The 21,174-nt window shown below is 47.1% G+C and overlaps 1 protein-coding gene across 1 annotated transcript in view; it reads left to right on the top strand.

Annotated features, from left to right (window-relative positions):
- The window catches only part of HIBADH (3-hydroxyisobutyrate dehydrogenase), a 523,510-nt gene that overhangs the window by 116,122 nt on the left and 386,214 nt on the right, over positions 1–21,174 (top strand). Inside the window, exon 2 of the mRNA XM_078663482.1 lies at positions 11,020–11,180. Coding sequence (XP_078519608.1) covers positions 11,020–11,180 — 161 coding nt within the window. The remainder of the gene's footprint in view (positions 1–11,019; positions 11,181–21,174) is intronic.

Raw genomic sequence — 21,174 nt, 5'->3', positions numbered from 1 at the left:
ACCAGCCGTCCGCACTCCATTAACTCTCAGCTAATTAGGCAAACCCGCCATTACCAGGCATACAATGGCTGTGCTTTATACACACCCGGCCCGGCACACGGGGTGTCACGCGTCCTGTCAGAAGCCGTGCTCCATTCACCATCAGTCAGGCATACCAGCTGGCTAAACACTTCTGGTAGTTGTGCTTCGATATTTCGTATAGTGCGTCATAACCGGTATATTATTTAGATTAATTTTACTTCCGGGTGGTGGTCCACTAACAGGAAGTGCATAGCCCTAATGCCCTTAAAGATGAACACCCCCCCCCATATTGCTCGGTTTGCAACGCATTTGAGTTCTCTCTGCTGCTGGGTCGTGGTGACTTTGCTGGGGTTGGGGCTACTAACTGTAATTGAGCAGGCCTTCTGGCTGCAGTGAATTGTCTGCAGCTGCTGAAACAAATACATTTTTAGGGCTCTGGCCTACGTCACCACGAAGTGGGGCGGAGCTCCGAGCTCTATAGTAAAAGAAAAAAGAAAAAAAGTGTCTTTAGGGGTCCGGACAGCAACATTCCTTAGTGCACGCGCTTTTTTTATGGCATGTGCATGTTCATTCGTCTTCGCTGTGCTGTGTTTTTAGTAGCCTTGACATGATAGGCTATCTGTAATTTAGCGTGCGTCATCTTGGCATTTTCTCTGTGGTTACGCGCACAGGAGTCCGTTAATTTCAATTATGAGCTGTCAGGGTGCCGCGATAATGTAATGCAGATGTTGTGGGCACGTTCACCAGTCTGCTGGGGATGGCGGCGTTCGTGCTTTTCCTGTGTTTTCTTTCCGTGTAGGGCAGACTTGAAAGGCATTGTCTTAAGAGGAGAAGGCCATATATCTTCAATTATCTCGCCATCACGGCGGAGATAATTGAAAACATATGCCTGCAGTGGCGAGGCCGAGAGCTGAGCAGGATGACTCCATGCCACAGTGTAAGAAAGCGTCCGCATCAAAGCAAAGTGTAAAACTTTAAAAAAAAAAAGTGAAAAAGCGAGTGGCTGTGGGTGTCCAGGGGTGCAGCAGGTGCAGTGACACCGGGGCCTCGAGGGTCTCCTTTAACCCAGACAGTGCTGTATTTTACTACCAGTGGCTGTGAGGGTGCAGCAGGTGCAGTGACACCAGGGCCTCGAGGGTCTCCCTTAACCCAGACAGTGCTGTATTTTACTACCAGTGGCTGTGAGGGTGCAGCAGGTGCAGTGATACCGGGGCCTCGAGGGTCTCCCTTAACCCTGACAGTGCTGTATTTTACTAGCAGTGGCTGTGGGTGTCCAGGGGTGCAGCAGGTGCAGTGACACCTGGGCCTCGGGGTCTCCTTTAACCCAGACAGTGCTGTATTTTACTACCAGTGGCTGTGAGGGTGCAGCAGGTGCAGTGACACCAGGGCCTCGAGGGTCTCCCTTAACCCAGACAGTGCTGTATTTTACTACCAGTGGCTGTGAGGGTGCAGCAGGTGCAGTGACACCGGGGCCTCGAGGGTCTCCCTTAACCCTGACAGTGCTGTATTTTACTAGCAGTGGCTGTGGGTGTCCAGGGGTGCAGCATGTGCAGTGACACCGGGGCCTCGATGGCCTCACTTTACCCTGACAGTGCTGTATTTTACTAGCAGTGGCTGTGGGTGTCCAGGGGTGCAGCAGGTGCAGTGACACCGGGGCCTCGATGGCCTCACTTTACCCTGACAGTGCTGTATTTTGCTACCAGTGGCTGTGGGTATCCAGGGGTGCAGCAGGTGCAGTGACACCGGGGCCTCGAGGGCCTCACTTAACCCTGACTGTACTGTATTTTACTACCAGTGGCTGTGGGTGTCCAGGGGTGCAGCAGGTGCAGTGACACCGGGGCCTCGAGGGTCTCCCTTAACCCAGACAGTGCTGTATTTTACTACCAGTGGCTGTGAGGGTGCAGCAGGTGCAGTGACACCGGGGCCTCGAGGGTCTCCCTTAACCCTGACAGTGCTGTATTTTACTAGCAGTGGCTGTGGGTGTCCAGGGGTGCAGCAGGTGCAGTGACACCGGGGCCTCGATGGCCTCACTTTACCCTGACAGTGCTGTATTTTGCTACCAGTGGCTGTGAGGGTGCAGCAGGTGCAGTGACACCAGGGCCTCGAGGGTCTCCCTTAACCCAGACAGTGCTGTATTTTACTACCAGTGGCTGTGAGGGTGCAGCAGGTGCAGTGACACCGGGGCCTCGAGGGCCTCACTTAACCCTGACAGTGCTGTATTTTACTACCAGTGGCTGTGGGTGTCCAGGGGTGCAGCAGGTGCAGTGACACCGGGGCCTCGAGGGCCTCACTTAACCCTGACAGTGCTGTATTTTACTACCAGTGGCTGTGGGTGTCCAGGGGTGCAGCAGGTGCAGTGACACCGGGGCCTCGAGGGTCTCCCTTAACCCAGACAGTGCTGTAATTTACTACGAGTGGCGGTGGAAGTCCAGGGGTGCAGCAGGCCTCACTTTACCCTGACAGAGCTGTATTTTGCTACCAGTGGCTGTGAGGGTGCAGCAGGTGCAGTGACACCGGGGCCTCGAGGGTCCCCCTTAACCCTGACAGTGCTGTATTTTACTAGCAGTGGCTGTGGGTGTCCAGGGGTGCAGCAGGTGCAGTGACACCAGGACCTCGATGGCCTCACTTTACCCTGACAGTGCTGTATTTTGCTACCAGTGGCTGTGAGGGTGCAGCAGGTGCAGTGACACCAGGGCCTCGAGGGTCTCCCTTAACCCAGACAGTGCTGTATTTTACTACCAGTGGCTGTGAGGGTGCAGCAGGTGCAGTGACACCGGGGCCTCGAGGGCCTCACTTAACCCTGACAGTGCTGTATTTTACTACCAGTGGCTGTGGGTGTCCAGGGGTGCAGCAGGTGCAGTGACACCGGGGCCTCGAGGGTCTCCCTTAACCCAGACAGTGCTGTATTTTACTACGAGTGGCGGTGGAAGTCCAGGGGTGCAGCAGGTGCAGTGACACCGGGGCCTCGAGGGTCTCACTTAATCCAGACAGTGCTGTATTTCACTACCAGTGGCTGTGAGGGTGCAGCAGGTGCAGTGACACCAGGGCCTCGAGGGTCTCCCTTAACCCAGACAGAGTAGTGAGTGCAGAGTAGTGAGTAGTGAGTAGAGTAGTGAGTAGAGTAGTGAGTAGAGTAGTGAGTAGAGTAGTGAGTGCAGAGTAGTGAGTAGAGTAGTGAGTAGAGTAGTGAGTAGAGTAGTGAGTAGAGTAGTGAGTAGAGTAGTGAGTAGAGTAGTGAGTAGAGTAGTGAGTAGAGTAGTGAGTAGAGTAGTGAGTGCAGAGTAGTGAGTGCAGAGTAGTGAGTGCAGAGTAGTGAGTGCAGAGTAGTGAGTGCAGAGTAGTGAGTGCAGAGTAGTGAGTAGTGAGTGTAATAGTGAGTAGTGAGTGTAATAGTGAGTAGTGAGTGTAATAGTGAGTAGTGAGTGTAATAGTGAGTAGTGAGTGTAATAGTGAGTAGTGAGTAGAGTAGTGAGTAGAGAGTGTAATAGTGAGTAGTGAGTAGAGTAGTGAGTAGAGAGTGCAGAGTAGTGAGTAGAGTAGTGAGTAGGACATCACAGGCAGCAGCTGTGCAAGCTTCTTACACTCACAAGGAGACCACAGGCAGCTGAGTTGCAAGCTTCTCCCACTCACAAGAAGGACATCACAAACAGCAGCGGTGCAAGCTTCTCACACTCACAAGAAGGACATCACAAACAGCAGCGGTGCAAGCTTCTCACACTCACAAGAACGACATCACAGGCAGCAGCAGTGCAAGCTTCTTACACTCACAAGGAGACCACAGGCAGCAGCGGTGCAAGCTTCTCACACTCACAAGAAGGACATCACAAACAGCAGCGGTGCAAGCTTCTCACACTCACAAGAAGGACATCACAAACAGCAGCGGTGCAAGCTTCTCACACTCACAAGAACGACATCACAGGCAGCAGCAGTGCAAGCTTCTTACACTCACAAGGAGACCACAGGCAGCAGCGGTGCAAGCTTCTCACACTCACAAGAAGGAAATCCCAGGCAGCAGCTGTGCAAGCTTCTTACACTCACAAGGAGACCACAGGCAGCTGAGGTGCAAGCTTCTCCCACTCACAAGAAGGACATCACAAGCAGCAGCGGTGCAAGCTTCTCACACTCACAAGAACGACATCACAGCCAGCAGCAGTGCAAGCTTCTTACACTCACAAGGAGACTACAGGCAGCAGAGGTACAAGCTTCTCACACTCGCAAGAACGACATCACAAGCAGCAGTGGTGCAAGCTGCCCTTCACAGCAGGTACTGTGCCAAGGCAGCAGCAGCAACAGAGCAAGAGTCCCTTACAAAGAACAGGCACAGCACAGAAATGCACAATGCAATCTTCTCATACTCCCAGGCAGCAGCGGTGCAAGCTTCTCACACTCACACGAAGGACATCACAGGCAGCAGCTGTGCAAGCTTCTTACACTCACAAGGATACCACAGGCAGCTGAGGTGCAAGCTTCTCCCACTCACAAGAAGGACATCACAAGCAGCAGCGGTGCAAGCTTCTCACACTCACAAGAAGGACATCACAGGCAGCAGCAGTGCAAGCTTCTTACACTCACAAGAAGGACATCACAGGCAGCAGCAGTGCAAGCTTCTTACACTCACAAGGAGACCACAGGCAGCAGAGGTGCAAGCTTCTCACACTCACAAGAAGGACATCACAGGCAGTAACGGTGCAATATTCTCACACTCACAAGGAGATCACTGGCAGTACACACCACATGAACACACTCCATAACACATAGCAACAATACATTGGCATTTACAATGCCATTAGCTCAAACTCAAATAAATCCGAGCTCGATTGCATTTCTAATGCTTGTTTATTTATATGCTTGCTAGTTTCAATGTAATTTACAATTACCTGGGCGGGAAGATGGTATTGTTGCTGTTTTCACAGGAACTGGAAGTTCCTGGACAGCGGCTAGGTTTACATATTCCAGGTTTAGAGAAGCTGTCCTTGCACAAGCCAGAATTAAGGTTCCCTTGTACCCCCTTCTATCTCCTTTATGAGGCTGGTCTCTTACTAAGACCCCCCCCGACCCTACTATTGCACTGTTTTTCAGGAGATTACTTATTTGTACGCATAGCGCTTCATAGTGCTTTTCCGCTGTTTCTAAGTTATGTAAATAACAGATATTCCTATTACCCAGTTTGATTGTTACTTTACTGAACTCTGCAGGATGACAGGCTGAGTTTGCCCTGTGGAATTCACACTCGTGGCCTTCATATTCCAACAGATGGCAGTGGTAAACATTAACTCACTGGGCCATCCTGCCATCTAGGGACGTTCTGAGAGTTCCAGCGTCGGACCTAAAGTAAGCAGATTTCCACGCCACCCAGTTTTTTTAGGTTTCGCCTCGCCGAAAGCTGCACAGCAGACTTTCGCGCAAGGCGAAAACTTTTGTTTACCATTATGGACAAAAGTCCCGCCTCTCACTTCCATTGGCTAGCTCCATAAATGGAGGCTAGCCATTGGAAGTGAAATCTGTCAATCATGGTCCGAGGCGATTCGTGGGCGTTCCGGGGATGGTTTTTCTCATCCTGCCCCTTTTAGCACGTCATGCGGCTGTGGGCGGATGTTTTTTTTTTTTTTCGACGCCATGTTTTGATCATTTGCCGGATAAATGTCCAGGTGAGTGCGCCCCCCTCCCGCTGTCCGTTTGCCCGTCCCCGCCCCCCTCCCGCTGTCCATTTGCCCCCCCACCCCCCCTCTGTCCGTTTGCTTGTTCCCGCCCCCCTCCCCCCTCCCGCTGTTCGTGTGCCGCCCGCGCCACTGCCCCCCCCCCGGCCACTGTCCCTGCGAACCACGGAGAGCTGAATCCCAGCAGCCCCATCAACCCCGTGTCAAATTGAATATTTCACTGTGGCTAACGTTTATTATGCGATTGATCCCTACAGGATACCATGTTTGTATTTTGAATGTTCGCAGCCCAGGTGTTGTAGGGTGATTTGGGTATACCCCTAGATGTTTAAAAGTAGAGCACATGCTCTGCATAGGCTAATAAAAAGTAGTACCCCTTTCCCTAATGTGGTGCCTTGCAGTAAGCAGTGTATGACATTTAGAACAAAGTTTTAAATACAGTTTGCCAAACTTGCGCCTCTTGTTGGGCTAAGCTGTCGTGAAGCCAGCAGCATGATGTAACTGCAGCTAGCAGACAATGTAAATTTGCGCTGCCCTTCGATAGAAAAAAAATGTGAACTGCAAAGTTGTCAGGTGGATAGGTCAGAAACCAGGCTGTCTTTTCCTCGCATGTGGATTGCAGCATCTATTTGTCCCACAGTGTGTAGATCAAATTGAGGTTTTAGGGACCATCTACAATGTGCTTACCTTCCCCCTTATCCTTGATTGTAAATAGGTCACACCACCCAATGCTTCCTGCATTTCCACACCCTTGTATTCTCTGTGTAATCACTGATTTTCCTGCAAGAAAATGGTGCCAGCCAAGGTATTCTTCCATTCTTTATGGATCGAGTTTCTGTGTCTTTGCCTATAAGTCTCATTCCTGTTCAGGTTTTGATGGAAAAGCAATTGTTGGGTAGGTATTTTTCAGTGCGTGGTAGATGACAATAACGGGGTGGCTGGCCGTTGCTTTTTCCTCAGAAACAGTGGATTAGCAATGTATATGGTTACTTGCCTTTCCTCAAGAGTCAAAGATTTTGTGTGTTTTTGTGTTAGTCCTAGATTTTTCTGTGAAGAGAGGTAGGGAGAACGTAGCAATACACTCTTAGTCCCCAAATATATCGTTCAAACAGCAAGAAGTGAGATGTGGGCTGCCCTGCCTCTGGGTGGGTGTGTGTGGCTCTGGGTGGGTGTGTGTGTGTGGGGCTCTGGGTGGGTGTGTGTGTGGGGGGCTCTGGGTGGGTGTGTGTGTGTGGGGGGCTCTGGGTGTGTGTGTGTCTCTGGGTGTGTGTGTGTCTCTGGGTGGGTGTGTGTGTGTCTCTGGGTGTGTGTGTGTGTGTGTGTCTCTGGGTGTGTGTGTGGCTCTGGGTGTGTGTGTGTGTGGCTCTGGGTGTGTGTGTGTGGTAGTAATTGCTGTCTGCTGAGCTCGTCCGTAGGGTACAATAGGTCTCACATTGCGAGAGATTAAGCTAATGGCAATGTAAATGACAAAACCAACACATAAATACAAAGTTTGTCATTTACAATGCCAATAGCTCTAACTTTTCCAAAGGCGAAACCATTGCATTGTAAATGCTTGTTTTAATATTGTATGTAGAATTGTTTTAACTTGATCTTTATATTATGATGGTTATTATTAACTATGCAAATAAACTTACTTACACTGCACTCTACACCACTCCAGTCTCTGCCACACCAATCTACTCTGCACCACTCTGCTCTTCAATACTGCACTCTAGCCATTGCACTTTCTGCCAATACACTCTACGCCACTGCACTTTACTCTGTAACATTCGACTCTAAGGCCCTGCACTCTACACCAGTCCATAAATGCCACTCTAATCTACTCTGCACCGCTTAACTCTACTCCATTACACTCTGTCAATCTACGCAACTGCACCCTACATTGCACCACTCCACTCTATTCCACTTCACTCTACTCTGAAACAATCTACAATGCCACTGCACTCTACTCTGCATCACTGCACTCAGCCACTGAACTCTATTCCACTCTACTCTACCCCACTATACTCTACTCTATGCACCTCTACTCTGCACCACTCTGTCACTGCACTCTTTGCCATTCAACTTTACACTTTACGCCACTGCACTCTATGCTACAGTACTAGACTCTGCACAACTGCACTCTGTATCACTCAAATATATGCCACTCCTCTCAGCCCTACTCTACGCCACTGCACTCTACGCCACTGCACTCTACTATGCACCATTCTGTGACGCTTCATTGTAACGCTGCTGAATTCAATGCCACAGCACTCAGTGCCACAGCACTCAAAGCCACTATACTTGCAATATTCTATGCCAATGCACTCTTCTGTATACCACTCTAGTGTATGCCAATCTATGCTATTCCACACTATAACACTCAATACACGACACTCTCTGCCACTCCGCTCTACTCTTTGGCATTCCACTCTGACACTCCACGCCGCTCTCCTCTGCGGCACTAACTTTTAGCTATGCTGAACAGCTGGTGTACAACATTGCTAAAACACATGGGCAAATCCAATAGCTCTTGAATAGGCGCGGCCTATTGGCTTTGCCACTGCTTGTTACTTCAAGGGGCACCCACACATACACCATCTTATGTGGATGTCCTGATAGTGTGACTGGGATCTCTTCTTCCTGGATTGAAGTTGGCCTCCGCAGCGTTTGTAAATTGAAGCCATACCTATTGGTTGGTTGTAAGAGGATGAGGGAAGGAAGCGGCATTCTCTGCATAATAATATTAAATCGTTCATATAGTCCTTAATGTATCCGTGTTTCTGTGCACTCGAAATAACAAGTGTTACCATTGCTTGTAGTAATTGTGTTTATTATATCGGCCTTAGTAGGGCAGTTTGCTATAGTTCATAGTGAATTTCCAATAGCCCAGTGGGCTGACTGCTTGCCCCATGCTGTAGTGGACGGAAGAAAAATATGAATGATACAACAAAAGATCAGTGTATGAAGAGGGATCTGTGGTGGCCCTTTTAAAGTAAATATATTTTATATATTTTTAGTAAAAATCAAATGGATTTGGCTCACGCCAGATGTAAGTTTTAAAAAAACGAGTCCATTTTACATAGGCAACAGAAGCATTTATCAATTACGCAGTTCCTCCTCCACATTCTTATGTACTTTGTTTCACAGACCATACTTCCTAGAGCTTTTGTTCTTTAACATGGATGGAAGCAATTATGAGAAACTATATTTTCTAATTAAAAAATAAATTAAGTTTTGCACATATTACTTTGCACCACAGAGTTGCAGTCTATTACAGTTCTGCAAATAATAGTCATTATTAGAACCAGACCTAACTGTGCTTGGTTCTCATTTCATTAACCCTGAGAGAAAGAAAGGTGGAGCCAGCCACGCCGGGTTTTAAACTAGTTTACTTTTGGTATCACGTAGATCAAGGTGGCAGGCGCTTTTCCAGTAACTTATCTTTCCTCGATATTGAGGTTTTCATGGTTCTTGTTTGGCAGCTTGGAAATTCAAAGGGAAACTCTGTCTATAATTCCCAATTAAAGTGTGAAATAGCACTAAACCTGAACTAAACCCCAATTGGTGATTCTCCTCTTATTGTGCGCAATGACGACATAAGTTACCGGTGTCAATATTCAATCTACGACATCAAGGGTGCACATAAACCCCAGCATACAGGCAGCCTGATCATTCCTGTAAATGCTTCACACTCCTACACTCACATAAGACAGAGCTGCTATGGGTCCTAACCATCACCTAGTATTGTACTAGTCGCCCGCAATAAACCACCCATTACCATCTGAGCAGTCGTGAAATAACTGAAGAGATCTGCCACATGCCACTAGCCAACGGAGGACTCTAATTTAGTCTACCGTGGCAGGTCCCTACTAGCTACATATTACAGCCACTTCTTGTCTCTCACAATGACAATCAGATTTGGTATTATATTAACAAAGTCCATCCCAGCACATCTTTCCATCATTTCCCCCGTTTAACCTATGCCTGCTGAGGGCAATGAACTTTAAACAAAATATTCCAGAATATACAACCAAGTGCAGTAACCAGCTGAGTGAACTTCCCACATATGAAAAACCAAAAATTGACCTGTAGAGCTGCTCCAAGCTGCCAGCTTACTGAAAAACCTAAACCGTGTGCCTGTCCATCATATCTCTTCATCCATCACACTGCTAAGCGCTGCGTCCCATAACATGATAATCACACATCGGTGGTCCCCATGCACAACATAGAAACACTTCTCATAAAGGATAAAAACAAAGACCACATACTTCTCGCCAAACACCCTACATGGTGTAGCGTGTTACCCATGGAAGCAAGAGCTTCAGCGCCTCACATAGGGTTAGTAATTAGTAAGCGTAATATAAATGTTGCTATACAATATACAACAAGATCCAGGAAACCCAGCGCACTTTTCTTGGTTACTTCTGAAGGACAGATGACCAGTACCTGCCAAATTACAATCCCTGTGCAAACAAATGTTTCTGCAGGAGTGCTAAATATTAGCTGTACAATTGTATCTCGTACTGTAAATACTGGGTGCTATAAAGTCCACGTCTCCTAATAAATTTCCGCAGGCCAAACCTACTGAAGCAAGGCCTGATAAACACTGGCACATGCACATTTTGGTTCCCAATTTCTGTTTTCCGAGCAGTACTTGTGATAGATGGAAGTTATTGCACCCAATAAATTCTGAAGCCAAGGATATCGAATTTGTTCATGTGTGTTAAATATCAGCTATCCTTACAGGGCAAATATATCTTCAGGCCCCTAAGAGTTTTGAATGTCCAAATAGGCCAGCACCGTGCAGGAAGTGGGGCTGTAAATACAGGGGGGCACAATATGTGCTTCCCCCGCATGCACCTCCGCCCAAGTTTGGCAGAGCCCCCTCTGTTGCCTTTCTGCCAATCATTTCATGACTGGATCACCACCAAGAAAAAAAGGGAGTTGAAAATGCAACTCGTATTATGCTCGTGGTGCCGACAGCGGCACCACCAGCATATTACAGCTGGTTACAGACTGCCGGCCCAGTGGGATCCTTGACCCTAGCGGTGCTGGCAGTCACGTGGCGGTCCGACTGCCGCAGTCAAAATAAGTCGGGCGATCCCGCAGTATGGTGGTGGTTGGACCGCCACCATGGGTTCGGCGGTCCTATAGATCACCGATCTTGTAATCAACCTTATGTCTTAAACTAATTGCCCACCAAACACAATACATGTAGAACGTCGTCTAGTGTCAATGTGCAAACTTTTTTTTATTATGTGCTTGCTTCTTGAGTTATATCTAATCTAATTTCTCTCAAAATTGAGGAACTTTTCTGCCGCTGAGAGCTCTGTTTTTATTAAATGTCTTGTTTTAGTGTGTTCTAGGACCATGGCATCAAAAACTGCAGTGGGCTTTGTTGGACTTGGTAACATGGGGAGCCCTATGGCAAAAAATCTTCTGAAGCACGGATATCCTATTGTTGCTTTTGATGTTTTCCCAGAGGCTTGCAAGGAAATCCAGGACTCCGGGGCACAGGTACTGTTTATCTTTTTTGCTTCATTCTTTGTGGCACAATTGTGTGTAAATGAAATTGGATGTGCTGAGCTTGGTGAGTCCATGTCTTGCTACAGATGGTCCACAAACCCCAGAGGTATAACAGAGGTTAAAGCCAGGTGTGACCTTACTCTCTAAAGTGGTAGCTTGGTCGAGCAGTAAGGCAGTACCAGAGGACAGTGTAAAGCATTTGTTGTACACACTCAGTCAGCAAACGGTTTCACATACTCCAAGACTGAACTTCAGGCCAATTGTTTTTATATCAAAATATATAGTTATTTTATTTCTAGAACCAACAGGCATCAAAAATATACTGCTCTCAATATGAGAGACCTCAGATGAGTACTTTGCGGAATGGCAATAAACTTTGGAAAGACAATAGGTACAGGGGTTGCAGTAGGCAACACAATTCTACACACAATTAAGCATTAAGCTCAATGGATTTCCTTATATAAACACAGGTGATTACTTTGTAGATTACTTTGGTAATCCCAGGACTGGCTCCTAGGTTCAGTCCTGGGGTCTAAGCTGAAACCAGTTTAGCAAAAACGTTTAAGGTATTGTAGTAATTTTTCTGGAATAAAAAGCTATTTTAAAAGTTCACACTTAGAAACTTTCCAACAGAAATCTGGCGATGTTATCCAATAGGAGAAAATTCAGGTTACAGGTAAAATACGCCCCCCTTCCTGACATAGTTTTTCCCGCCATTCTTCCCGCCAGAGTGGGGGTCAGAGCTGGTGGGCCAGTTGCTCAGTGCAGCAAATGGTCTGGAGAAGTTCACAGAGGCGGCATGCCTTTGAAGCTTCCTCCTGCCCATCCTGGGGGAGGAGACCTAGCACCTCGCCTAGGATGTGCATTGTTGCAGGCCCAGGAGAGCGGGGGGCTCTCCACCCAGGGGTCCAGCAACATGTCTGCTGTGTGGCAGCCTCTGCAGCCACTCAGCCCAGACGTGGATTGTAGGTTAGGTTTTCAAGGGGCATCTCTAAGATGCCCTCTGGTGCACTTTACATTAAATCCCACACTGGCATCAGTGCGAGTTTAATGTGCTGAGAAGTTTGGTACCAAACTTGTCAGTCTTCAGTGTAGCCATTATGGTGCTGTGGAGTTCGTAATGACAACCTCCCAGCACCATATACTCTTAATGGCATCACTGCACTTACAGTGCCCAGGATTGGCCCTGGGTACTGTAGGGGCACAGGGCTCAAGCACCTGTGCCCACAACTCTGGCATAGGACACCCAGCTAGAGGGGTGACTGAAGTATGCCAGGGCAGTGGGTTCTGTGGCCATGGTGCACAGGGATGTGTGCCATGTCGACTCTCTGTTTAGTTCTGTTACTTAGACACTCAGCTTGCAAAGGCAGTGTGTGGGTGTCGGAGTACAGGGCCCCTGAGGGTGGCACAATAAGTGCTGCAGGCCTCAGGGGTCTTCTCTGGTCACCATGCCCTGGGTGTCTAGGGTACCATTTACTAGGGGCTGATAGGTGGCCAGAGATGCCAATTGGTTTTTAGTTTCAACACTGTTTTAGGGAAGGAGCACAGGCCTTGGGTACCTGGTTGGCAGGAACCCAGGGAACACTCAGTCAAAGCACATCAGCAGTTCAGAAAAAAGTGGGGGCATACCAAGGCCAGAAATATGGCACTTTCTCACACATGTGTAAGGGCTAATCCTACATAATAAGATGCACTGTAAAAATGGGATCATGAAATATTGTTTTCATGGTTCTTGACATGTTCATCCCAGTTCACCAGCCAAACCTTTTATTAGACCATATGTGCCATGAGTAATTGTAAAATGCCTATGCACAATTTTTTTTACTTCTTTTTTTAAAACTCTGTGAATGAGTTTGCAACCAATGTTCCTATTATACGTTATTAACTAACCGTAAACTGTAGTTAGAGACCCGACATTGTTACATAGTTTCCACCCATATACATTTGCCCCGTTCTTGTAGCACATTACATATATGTGGTCCCATATGCCTATCCCTTCCCATTCCTGCTGCCCTCTCTCCTCTCGTATGCACAGTCATGAGTTGTTGACCAGTACTTTGCTTCTCCCCTGATCGCTGATTGATACCGCTTTCTTTTGTAGTTTAAAGCCAGGTCCGCTGCTTTATAGTAGACTTGTCATGTCATTGCACTTATTACAGGATAAACCTTCCCTTTTAGATTGGAAGTAATATGAAGATAAGATAATCCTATGAAACCAGTCAAGCTACCATCCCGTTCTTTCTGCTCACTTCACAGCATCTGGTAGCTTCCAGCACTTAGGGCCTCATTAGGATGGCGGTTTTTCCGCATCCTCCGGGCCGGCGGAAGTGTCCGCCGGCCTGGAGGATGCGGAAAAACCGCGGCGGAGACTCCAAAGACCCACCGCCAAATTAGGATGGCTGGTGGGTCTGGAATTCCGTCCGCCGCTTTTCCGCCGCGGTCGGCTTCCGACCGCGGCGGAAAAGCTATAACATGGCAGGCGGTGTCTATGAGACACCGTCCGCCATATTATGATGTTGGTGTAAATATGCTTTTCCACGGCGGCTTTTCCGCCATGGAAAAGCATACGGACATTCACTTTGGGGGCCCGTTGCGGGCCCCCTGGGTGAATGGAGGGTGGGGGGTGCACATGGGGGGTACCTATGGTACCCCCCTGCATTTGCATACACAAAGCAGCAGGCACCGTGGGGTGCCTGCCGCTTTGTGCATGTAAATGCAACACATGCATTTTTAACATTGCGGCGGGTGCAGCTTGAAGCTGCACCCGCCGCAATGTTAAAAATAGAGGATGTGACCGCCACCCTGGCGGTCACATCCTAATCAGCACGGAGGGAACGCCGCAGCCCCTGCGGACGTTCCCTCCTCCTCAAGGGTGGCGGACGGACGCAAGTCCGTCCGCCATCCTAATGAGCCCGGATTTTTCACAAGTCGGGATGGTTTGTTACCATTAAAGAAAAAAAGGCACATTGATGTTAAACAATAGAAGGCGGACTCAAAACAAGAAAATTCTAAACTGGAAACCCTTAATGGCAACAGCATGAATAATTGATTCTGCTCCCTTTTGCTAGGTGCTCTGGCACTGCGGGTCTCTGGATTCTCCCAAACCTTTTTTGTACAGGTTGATCCTCCCTTTGTACACCTCACTACATCCTCTGCACACCTCAAGCCATCATTCTGACCACCACGACCTAGCCTCTGCACACTTTGCTCACTGGAAGGCATTAGAAGTCTGTATGTCCTGAGTCCAGTGTGCGCATATCTGGACTGCAATGATCAGAATCCCTCACTCTGATGCTATCCGCAGAAGGGAGGAATGCTTAAAGAATACACCAGTGAATCTAAAACTGGTTTCGGAGATTGCTGCTATACTGGCTTAACTGCGGCCACTTTGTGAAGGCAAAGTCCTATTGTGGTTCAGATTGATGAATGTTGTACTGCAGGCCCTAACTGGCTCCCATGTTTGAGTCGCATCCAGCTCTGTTCTGCAGCAATTGAGTTAAGTCCTGTACTCTAGTGGCTTTGTAGGCGTGGGTGAGAAACTTGAACTGGCTTCTGTGAGGTGTGATGTGGGTTCTTCTGGGCAGGACGAGAATAAGTCTTGCTTTGTTCTGTATTGTCTGCAGCCTCTTCAGGAGGCACGCTGTGATTCCTACGTTAAGTGAGTTTCCATAGTCCAGCTTGCTGGTGATGAGGGCCTGTGTGTCGGTCCTTCTGGTGTTGACAGGGAGCCACCTGATGTTTTTGGAAAGCTCGTCGAGGGTGTGAAAACAGGCCGATGAGACTGCATTGACTTGTTTTTTCATCAAGGGCTTGCTGACCAGGATGATGCTGAGTTTGCCGGCATTGTCTGTTGGGGCTGGTGGGGGGCTTAGACTTGCTTGCTACCATGTGCCGTTCCAGATCACGGTGGTGTTCCCAAAGATGAGGACGTCCGTATTTTCACTTTAGGTGCATTTTTTGAAAAACAAGAATATATATCTTAAAGTGATCTAAAACAAGACGAGACTAGAACACACACGCAACTCTGGCAAAAATGTTCAACCCATCCCTGCTCCCTCTCGGTCTTTCTTTTCAGTCGCTCTTTTTTTCTGTCTCCCTTTTAACCTCTTTTGTGGCATCTTTCACAACACCCAGGTTGTAGACCGAGGTGGCAGCTGTTGAACTTCTAAAACCAGTTTCCAGTGGCTCCTGTAACCTCTGAATAATGCCAGATGGAATAAATGGCCTATTTGGTCTTGATAGTAAAACCATAAACTCTTTTAATAAGCGAGTTCACACCACCACATTTTGTGTTTTAACCAGCTAAAAAAACTTGGTATCATTTTGCCTACATTTGCACGAATCTCTCAAACCGCCATGGTATCTTTTCTCAGATTTCTCTATTGTAAAACATGAATCCACTCTCCCTAATCCAAATTTAATGTATCAATTTGCCTCTTTCATAAACCTTCTGGGCTGCGGTATTTCCTTTTCTTACAATTGTCTCATTAGTTTTCCGTCTCTAGGGTTTATCCTCAAACCCCCTTTTTTAATTTTTTACTTTTGATGTTGAAATCTTACCTGTATCTTTGCGTTATGAAAGTATACTGTGCACCAATATCCTTCATGTTTGTAGTTTAAGTCTCTTTTGCGTCTTTTCTAAAGAATTCTGTTGAATGTTAACTGAGATTACGAGTTCCCAGATCTTCTTTCTTGTAATTTGGCTTCACATGGAATGTATTGTTTTTGTGCTGGCAGTGCAGTGCATTACTTCTGCAGGAGTGGATGTGATCTTAGTTTCAATTTTGACCGTAATGATTAGACTATAAAATAATATAGAGGTTATGTTTTCCATTATACCTTTAGAAAATTGATAAATTAGGCTCTTTGTTATCTTGGCCAGATTTTCTCCAAGGATGACCTAGCTGTAACAAAGCGTGGATAGACTGTAGCTCTAGAATCACCTTCTCCTTTGTTCATGTTAGTTTTCTGATGCTGTTATTTTCAGGTCACCTAGTTTGACATGAGCAAACTTAGTAAACAAATGTTGTCCATCACACCTAAGCTGCTCCTTGGTTGAAAAGTTTCACTGCTCCACTATGTATCCACTAAACAAGGTAGACTGCTTCAACCCTCTTCCACTACCCCCTCTGACCTAGAAGTTTATACCTCCTGCTCCATAATGTACTGACACGGAATAAGAGCCAGACTTTATTGTGGGCAAAAAACAATGGTTAATGCATAGTGAACTTTCTTTAATATTCTAGCTTTAAGTTTGTTATCCTTGCGATCTGCTGATGACTTTAAACTCTGATATTAAGCACCTAAAAGAGTGGAACTGGGGCTAAGGACAACTTCCCAAATTTTCCTCCTCTCAAAATGTATATATTTTGTTAAAATATATTTTTATTCAAATGTCAATGCAGAAACAAGTATCATAACAACGAACACCTGCATTCAGGTGCTGGAAGTATCCCGGTCCTATCACTGTTCAGCTGTACGTAACATTCACATACTGGGCAGTTCACAGGCCTTCCATCCACTATTGTACACTTGTACGCTCAGTGCTTCACTCCATATGAACCCCCTGCACCACCCTCTGTTTGCACCTAGCGCCCCTCCTCTACCCTCAGGGGTCCATGTCTACTGTGGCTCTTCAGAGGCCTCATACCATTTTGAACTTCTGTGGGCATCACCATGCCTGATACACCAGTTGTTTGTGCCCTCATGCACCTATCTAAGTTGGCTTCCCAGGCCCGCAGTGACAGGATCTCATCTCGTCCCCAGTATCTGATCACATCACACCGTGCGCCCATCAGAGCAACATTACAAAACAATTGTGTGTAGTGCTCCAGTGTTTGTTCCCCCCAGATGCTCAGGGTCACCAGCTGTGGAGTACGTTCCAGCAAAAAGTCCATAATTTATGATAATCTGCAATCCACCTCCCTCCTAAAGCCCTGGACTTTGGGGCAGGCCTAAAGTGTATGTATCAAGGTTCCCTTAAGTTGGCAGCCCCGTTGACCTCAATTACAACAATTAATCGTGGGAAAGGCACTCCTTAATTATCAAATACAGTACTCCAAATTACTTTATAATCAACGAACATGATCATTCATGCGTGCTACAGAAAGAGATGCTGTGTCCAAACTGCATCTAGGAATTAAACATACATTGAAATCAAGCGAGGCCGCTTGCCCTCTGTGCACTGTTGCAAAGTCCAGAATGGAAACTACTTCCCCAAATCTTATCAAAACGTATCAAAAAAATACAATGCAAATTATACTTCTGTTTTCATTTACGTGTTTTTACTAACAACGTCAAGTATCATCATAGCATGGCATATAATTCATGTGCAAGGATACATTCATGCATGAGTCAAATCAATCCAAACGACAATATTTGATCATAAGCGTTTGTATCATAACAAAGAACTGGTCATTTTTCTTGCCCTTGCCCAATGCATTTCGGGCCCTCCGGCCCTTCGTCAGGGGCGGTACCTAAAAAAGCAAAGAACATAAATTTTGTCACTAAACTGAGTGTGGTTCGTCAAAATGCAAAGTCCATAGCGAGTCACTGCGTGCATCATAAATACTGTGATGAAATTTTAACAAAAAATCAAGGTGGTTCAATTCCCTGGTCTGTTGCGTCATACTCACTCTAAGGCCAACTGATGCTTAGTGGTAAATGGACGTATTCAGAAAATCGATGCGGAGGATGATATCAGCCACTCTGTGGGACAACACAGTGCACCTTTGTCATAACTCTGACCCGATAATTACGAATGAACAAAAGACGCGACAATGTGCCTCACTACTTACTCGTAAAATAAGCACACACGTTGACCTACCCATATAGTATAGGCGGATCCTCATGATGTAGGCTCTGTGAAGTAGTTTTAGCTGAATTATTTGAACCCCGCTCGTATGGCTGCGTCATGTGGGTAGTGGCACGCTGTGACCCAGTCATCGTCGTCCGGTCTACCAAGGTCTATTTCCCACTTGTCTCTGAGGCTATCCAGCAGTGGCAGACTAATGTAGGAGTGTAGATATATGTGGTACAAAGTTTTATCAGTCGGAGGGGACCCCAGCACCCTATACACCTGTAGTGACTCATCCGGCACCACGTGCAACAGTTCTGCATGCCTTAGCAGTAATTTATTTTGATTGTAGGTACTGGAAATACTGACTCTATGCCAATTCCTATTGCAGCACGGTCAAAGGTATCATTCTGCCACATGTCACCCACTCTGGAGATTCCCAGCAGATCATATGGCCCTCTATGTCCAGCAGCCCTCTGAGGATGTCACACTCTCACAGGGGGTTTCCAACATCTGTTTTCCCTTCCCGTCCATTGTTTGGGTCTCTCAGTGCCATGTATTGACTGTGGGCAACCCTGTTAGTTGCCCCTGTCCAATTCAAATTCGCCCTGTTCCCTTTGACCCTGGCCACCGGGTCTGTGTACAGCAGTCTCACCCATGATAAAAGTTGGACCAAACCCAACCCTGCCCAATATCACCATCAGGTAGGGCCACTGTAGGGAGTCAAATGTATTTTCAGCGTCCTGCAACAGTAGGACTGCTTGTTCTTCTATTCGCTCACTCTGTGCTTGGTATCCAGCCAGCCTGTGCAGGTTGTTCCTGGTTGTCCTATAGAACTTGAAGCCCAATTGATCGTGGGCCCTGAGAGTGTCAACTACTTGCAGGAAACGGTTGACAAGTATTTTTGCTAGGACCTTAATTTAGATATTTAACAATGAAATTGCCCTTTATGAGGCGTAGTCCTGTGTGGACTTCCCCTTTTGTGAATCACCTGCCTTCTATCCAGTTGAAACCGAGCGTCCCTCTTTGCCCTGTAAAACAGAGCACAGAGTGGACCCACCTCTCGCGAATTCATGCACTTAAAAACATTTGGGTGGCTGGCCATTCAGGTCTGTAGATCTTCTCTCTTTCATCTGCATCAATGCCTCCGATATTTCTGTCTCTGTGATATCCTCTTCCAAAGCCCGGCTTGTCTCTGTTCCGAGTTGTGGGGCGGGATTTCAGTGATGAATCGTGCATGATCTATCTCCTCAACTCTAATTTTCTTCCGGTAGAGGTCCATCAGATGTGTTGCAAATGCAGTCGCTATAACAGTTCCTCCCTGGTCCCCTCAATCTTGTGGTCCATGCTTAGGGAGGGATATTCAACGTAATCACTCACAAAGGGTACATTTCCTCTTCCCGATCACATGTGTGATCCTCTGACCTCTTATGACTGTCTTATATGCCTCAATTGTATCAACAGAATATGCAGTGTGGTAGAAAAGAGAATATGTGGTCGGTCAATTGTCTAAGGCAACAGGGAGGGAGTCCGCTTCTTTAGGAACTAAGGCCCTCACATACCCAATTGGGTGTCATGCTTCATCATAGGGCTTGCTCCTTTTCGGGTCGGTTCTGCAATGCCTGACGTTTTTTAGAGCTCTTTTATTCCCAAGCAGTTATGTGAAGTGGGGGGTGTATGGCCGTAATGTGTACATGAGTGTATAAGTCGTTCTCTAAAGCAAGTTTTAATGGGTGAGTCTACTTTTCTGATTTAAAACCGTGCTGGCGAACAAAAGAGACAATGATCTCTTGTAGTTCGAAAAAAGTCAAAGGTCAACATGTTTCTTGCCAGGTTTGTCAAATCCAGGTTGGTATCAAAGGTAATCCAATCTCAATAAAAACCTAAATGTGGTGTACCTTTTTAAAAAGCCGACCTGAAATGAAAATGAAGACATCAGTTCACATAGAATGCCTGTTATAGATCATCAAGGACATATTTTAATGTGGTGCGGCATGCGAATATATCCTCAATATGCTGTTATCGACGGACGTGCAAATGGCTCAGTGGAAGGTCAAGACACATAACAAACAAGTGGCACACTGGAGGGTAATGACACGCAACAAGATTACATACGCTGTGGCAAGGGGGAAGGAAAGCTCACCCAAGTAGGGTGGTTCTCAAGCCTCCTTGAGTGAAGGCAGAGTTAACGCTCATTTAGCATCCTAAAAATCCAGAATTAAAAACAATGCAAGAATTTGACATAATCGTCCTGGAGTTCTCACAATAGTACAAAATCTGTGATAGAAACAGTTAACCAGATACTCATGCATTGTCGTGACGGTAGTGTAGGCTGACCTGCCCAATCTCAGCCTGCTCGGGAGAGTGGGAGAGGAAGAAAAATGCAGTTATCAGTGCTCCTGAGTAAACTACTCCCAGGTGCTCGCAATCATCGTGTCACCAGTACGGTGTGTAGCGGTGAGTGCACGGGCGCCATCTTGGCAGTGGCAAAACAGTGTCAATTCGTATTCCCTAATCACCAGAACGAAGATTAAGGGAAAAATGATTATGGCCAATCTATGAAGTTAACCCTGGGGCCCGGCAGTGCCGGGTGATCAGTGTGCAAGTTATGATAGAATTGCACATGCGCAGTCAAATCTCAGGATGTGGACAATCTGCGCCATGTTCGAGCAGCGTCCTGCCATGTATGCCAATAGGGTATCGTCAGAAGGGCTGGCCGTACCAAATACTCAGCGGTGCCAGATCACGGTAGCACCTCCCCTGAGCATGCAGGGGCAAAGGGGCGGGCCCTTCTTTGTGGAGAACCGTCCCCGGCGATGCTGTCATTGCTGCCACTCCCTGTAGCGTGCATAGAAGGGGGGCACGTGGACTACACAAATGGTGATGAAATGATAGTCGTGGTAGTCAGATATGGAGATCGAGGACGCAGTGGAGCCATGAATGGGTTGCAGAGGGTACAGAATGCAGCGGCTCGTATTTTGATGGCACTGCCGAAATCTTGCTCAGTTGCTCACGTGCTCCCTAAACTTCATCGGTTGCCTGTTGAAAAACGCATTCAGTTTAAGGCTCTTTGCGTGTCACACAAGATCTTGACTCTTCAGACACATTTGGGGTTTTCCAACTTGTTAGTTTTATGTGCCACGACGCCCTCTGAGATCCGCTGACCAAACGTTGGTTTGTATACCTCGA

This window comes from Lissotriton helveticus, chromosome 10 (genome assembly GCF_964261635.1).
Source record: "Lissotriton helveticus chromosome 10, aLisHel1.1, whole genome shotgun sequence".
In the NCBI taxonomy this organism is placed as follows: Eukaryota; Metazoa; Chordata; class Amphibia; order Caudata; family Salamandridae; genus Lissotriton; species Lissotriton helveticus.
This window is presented reverse-complemented; position numbering and strand designations above follow the sequence as displayed.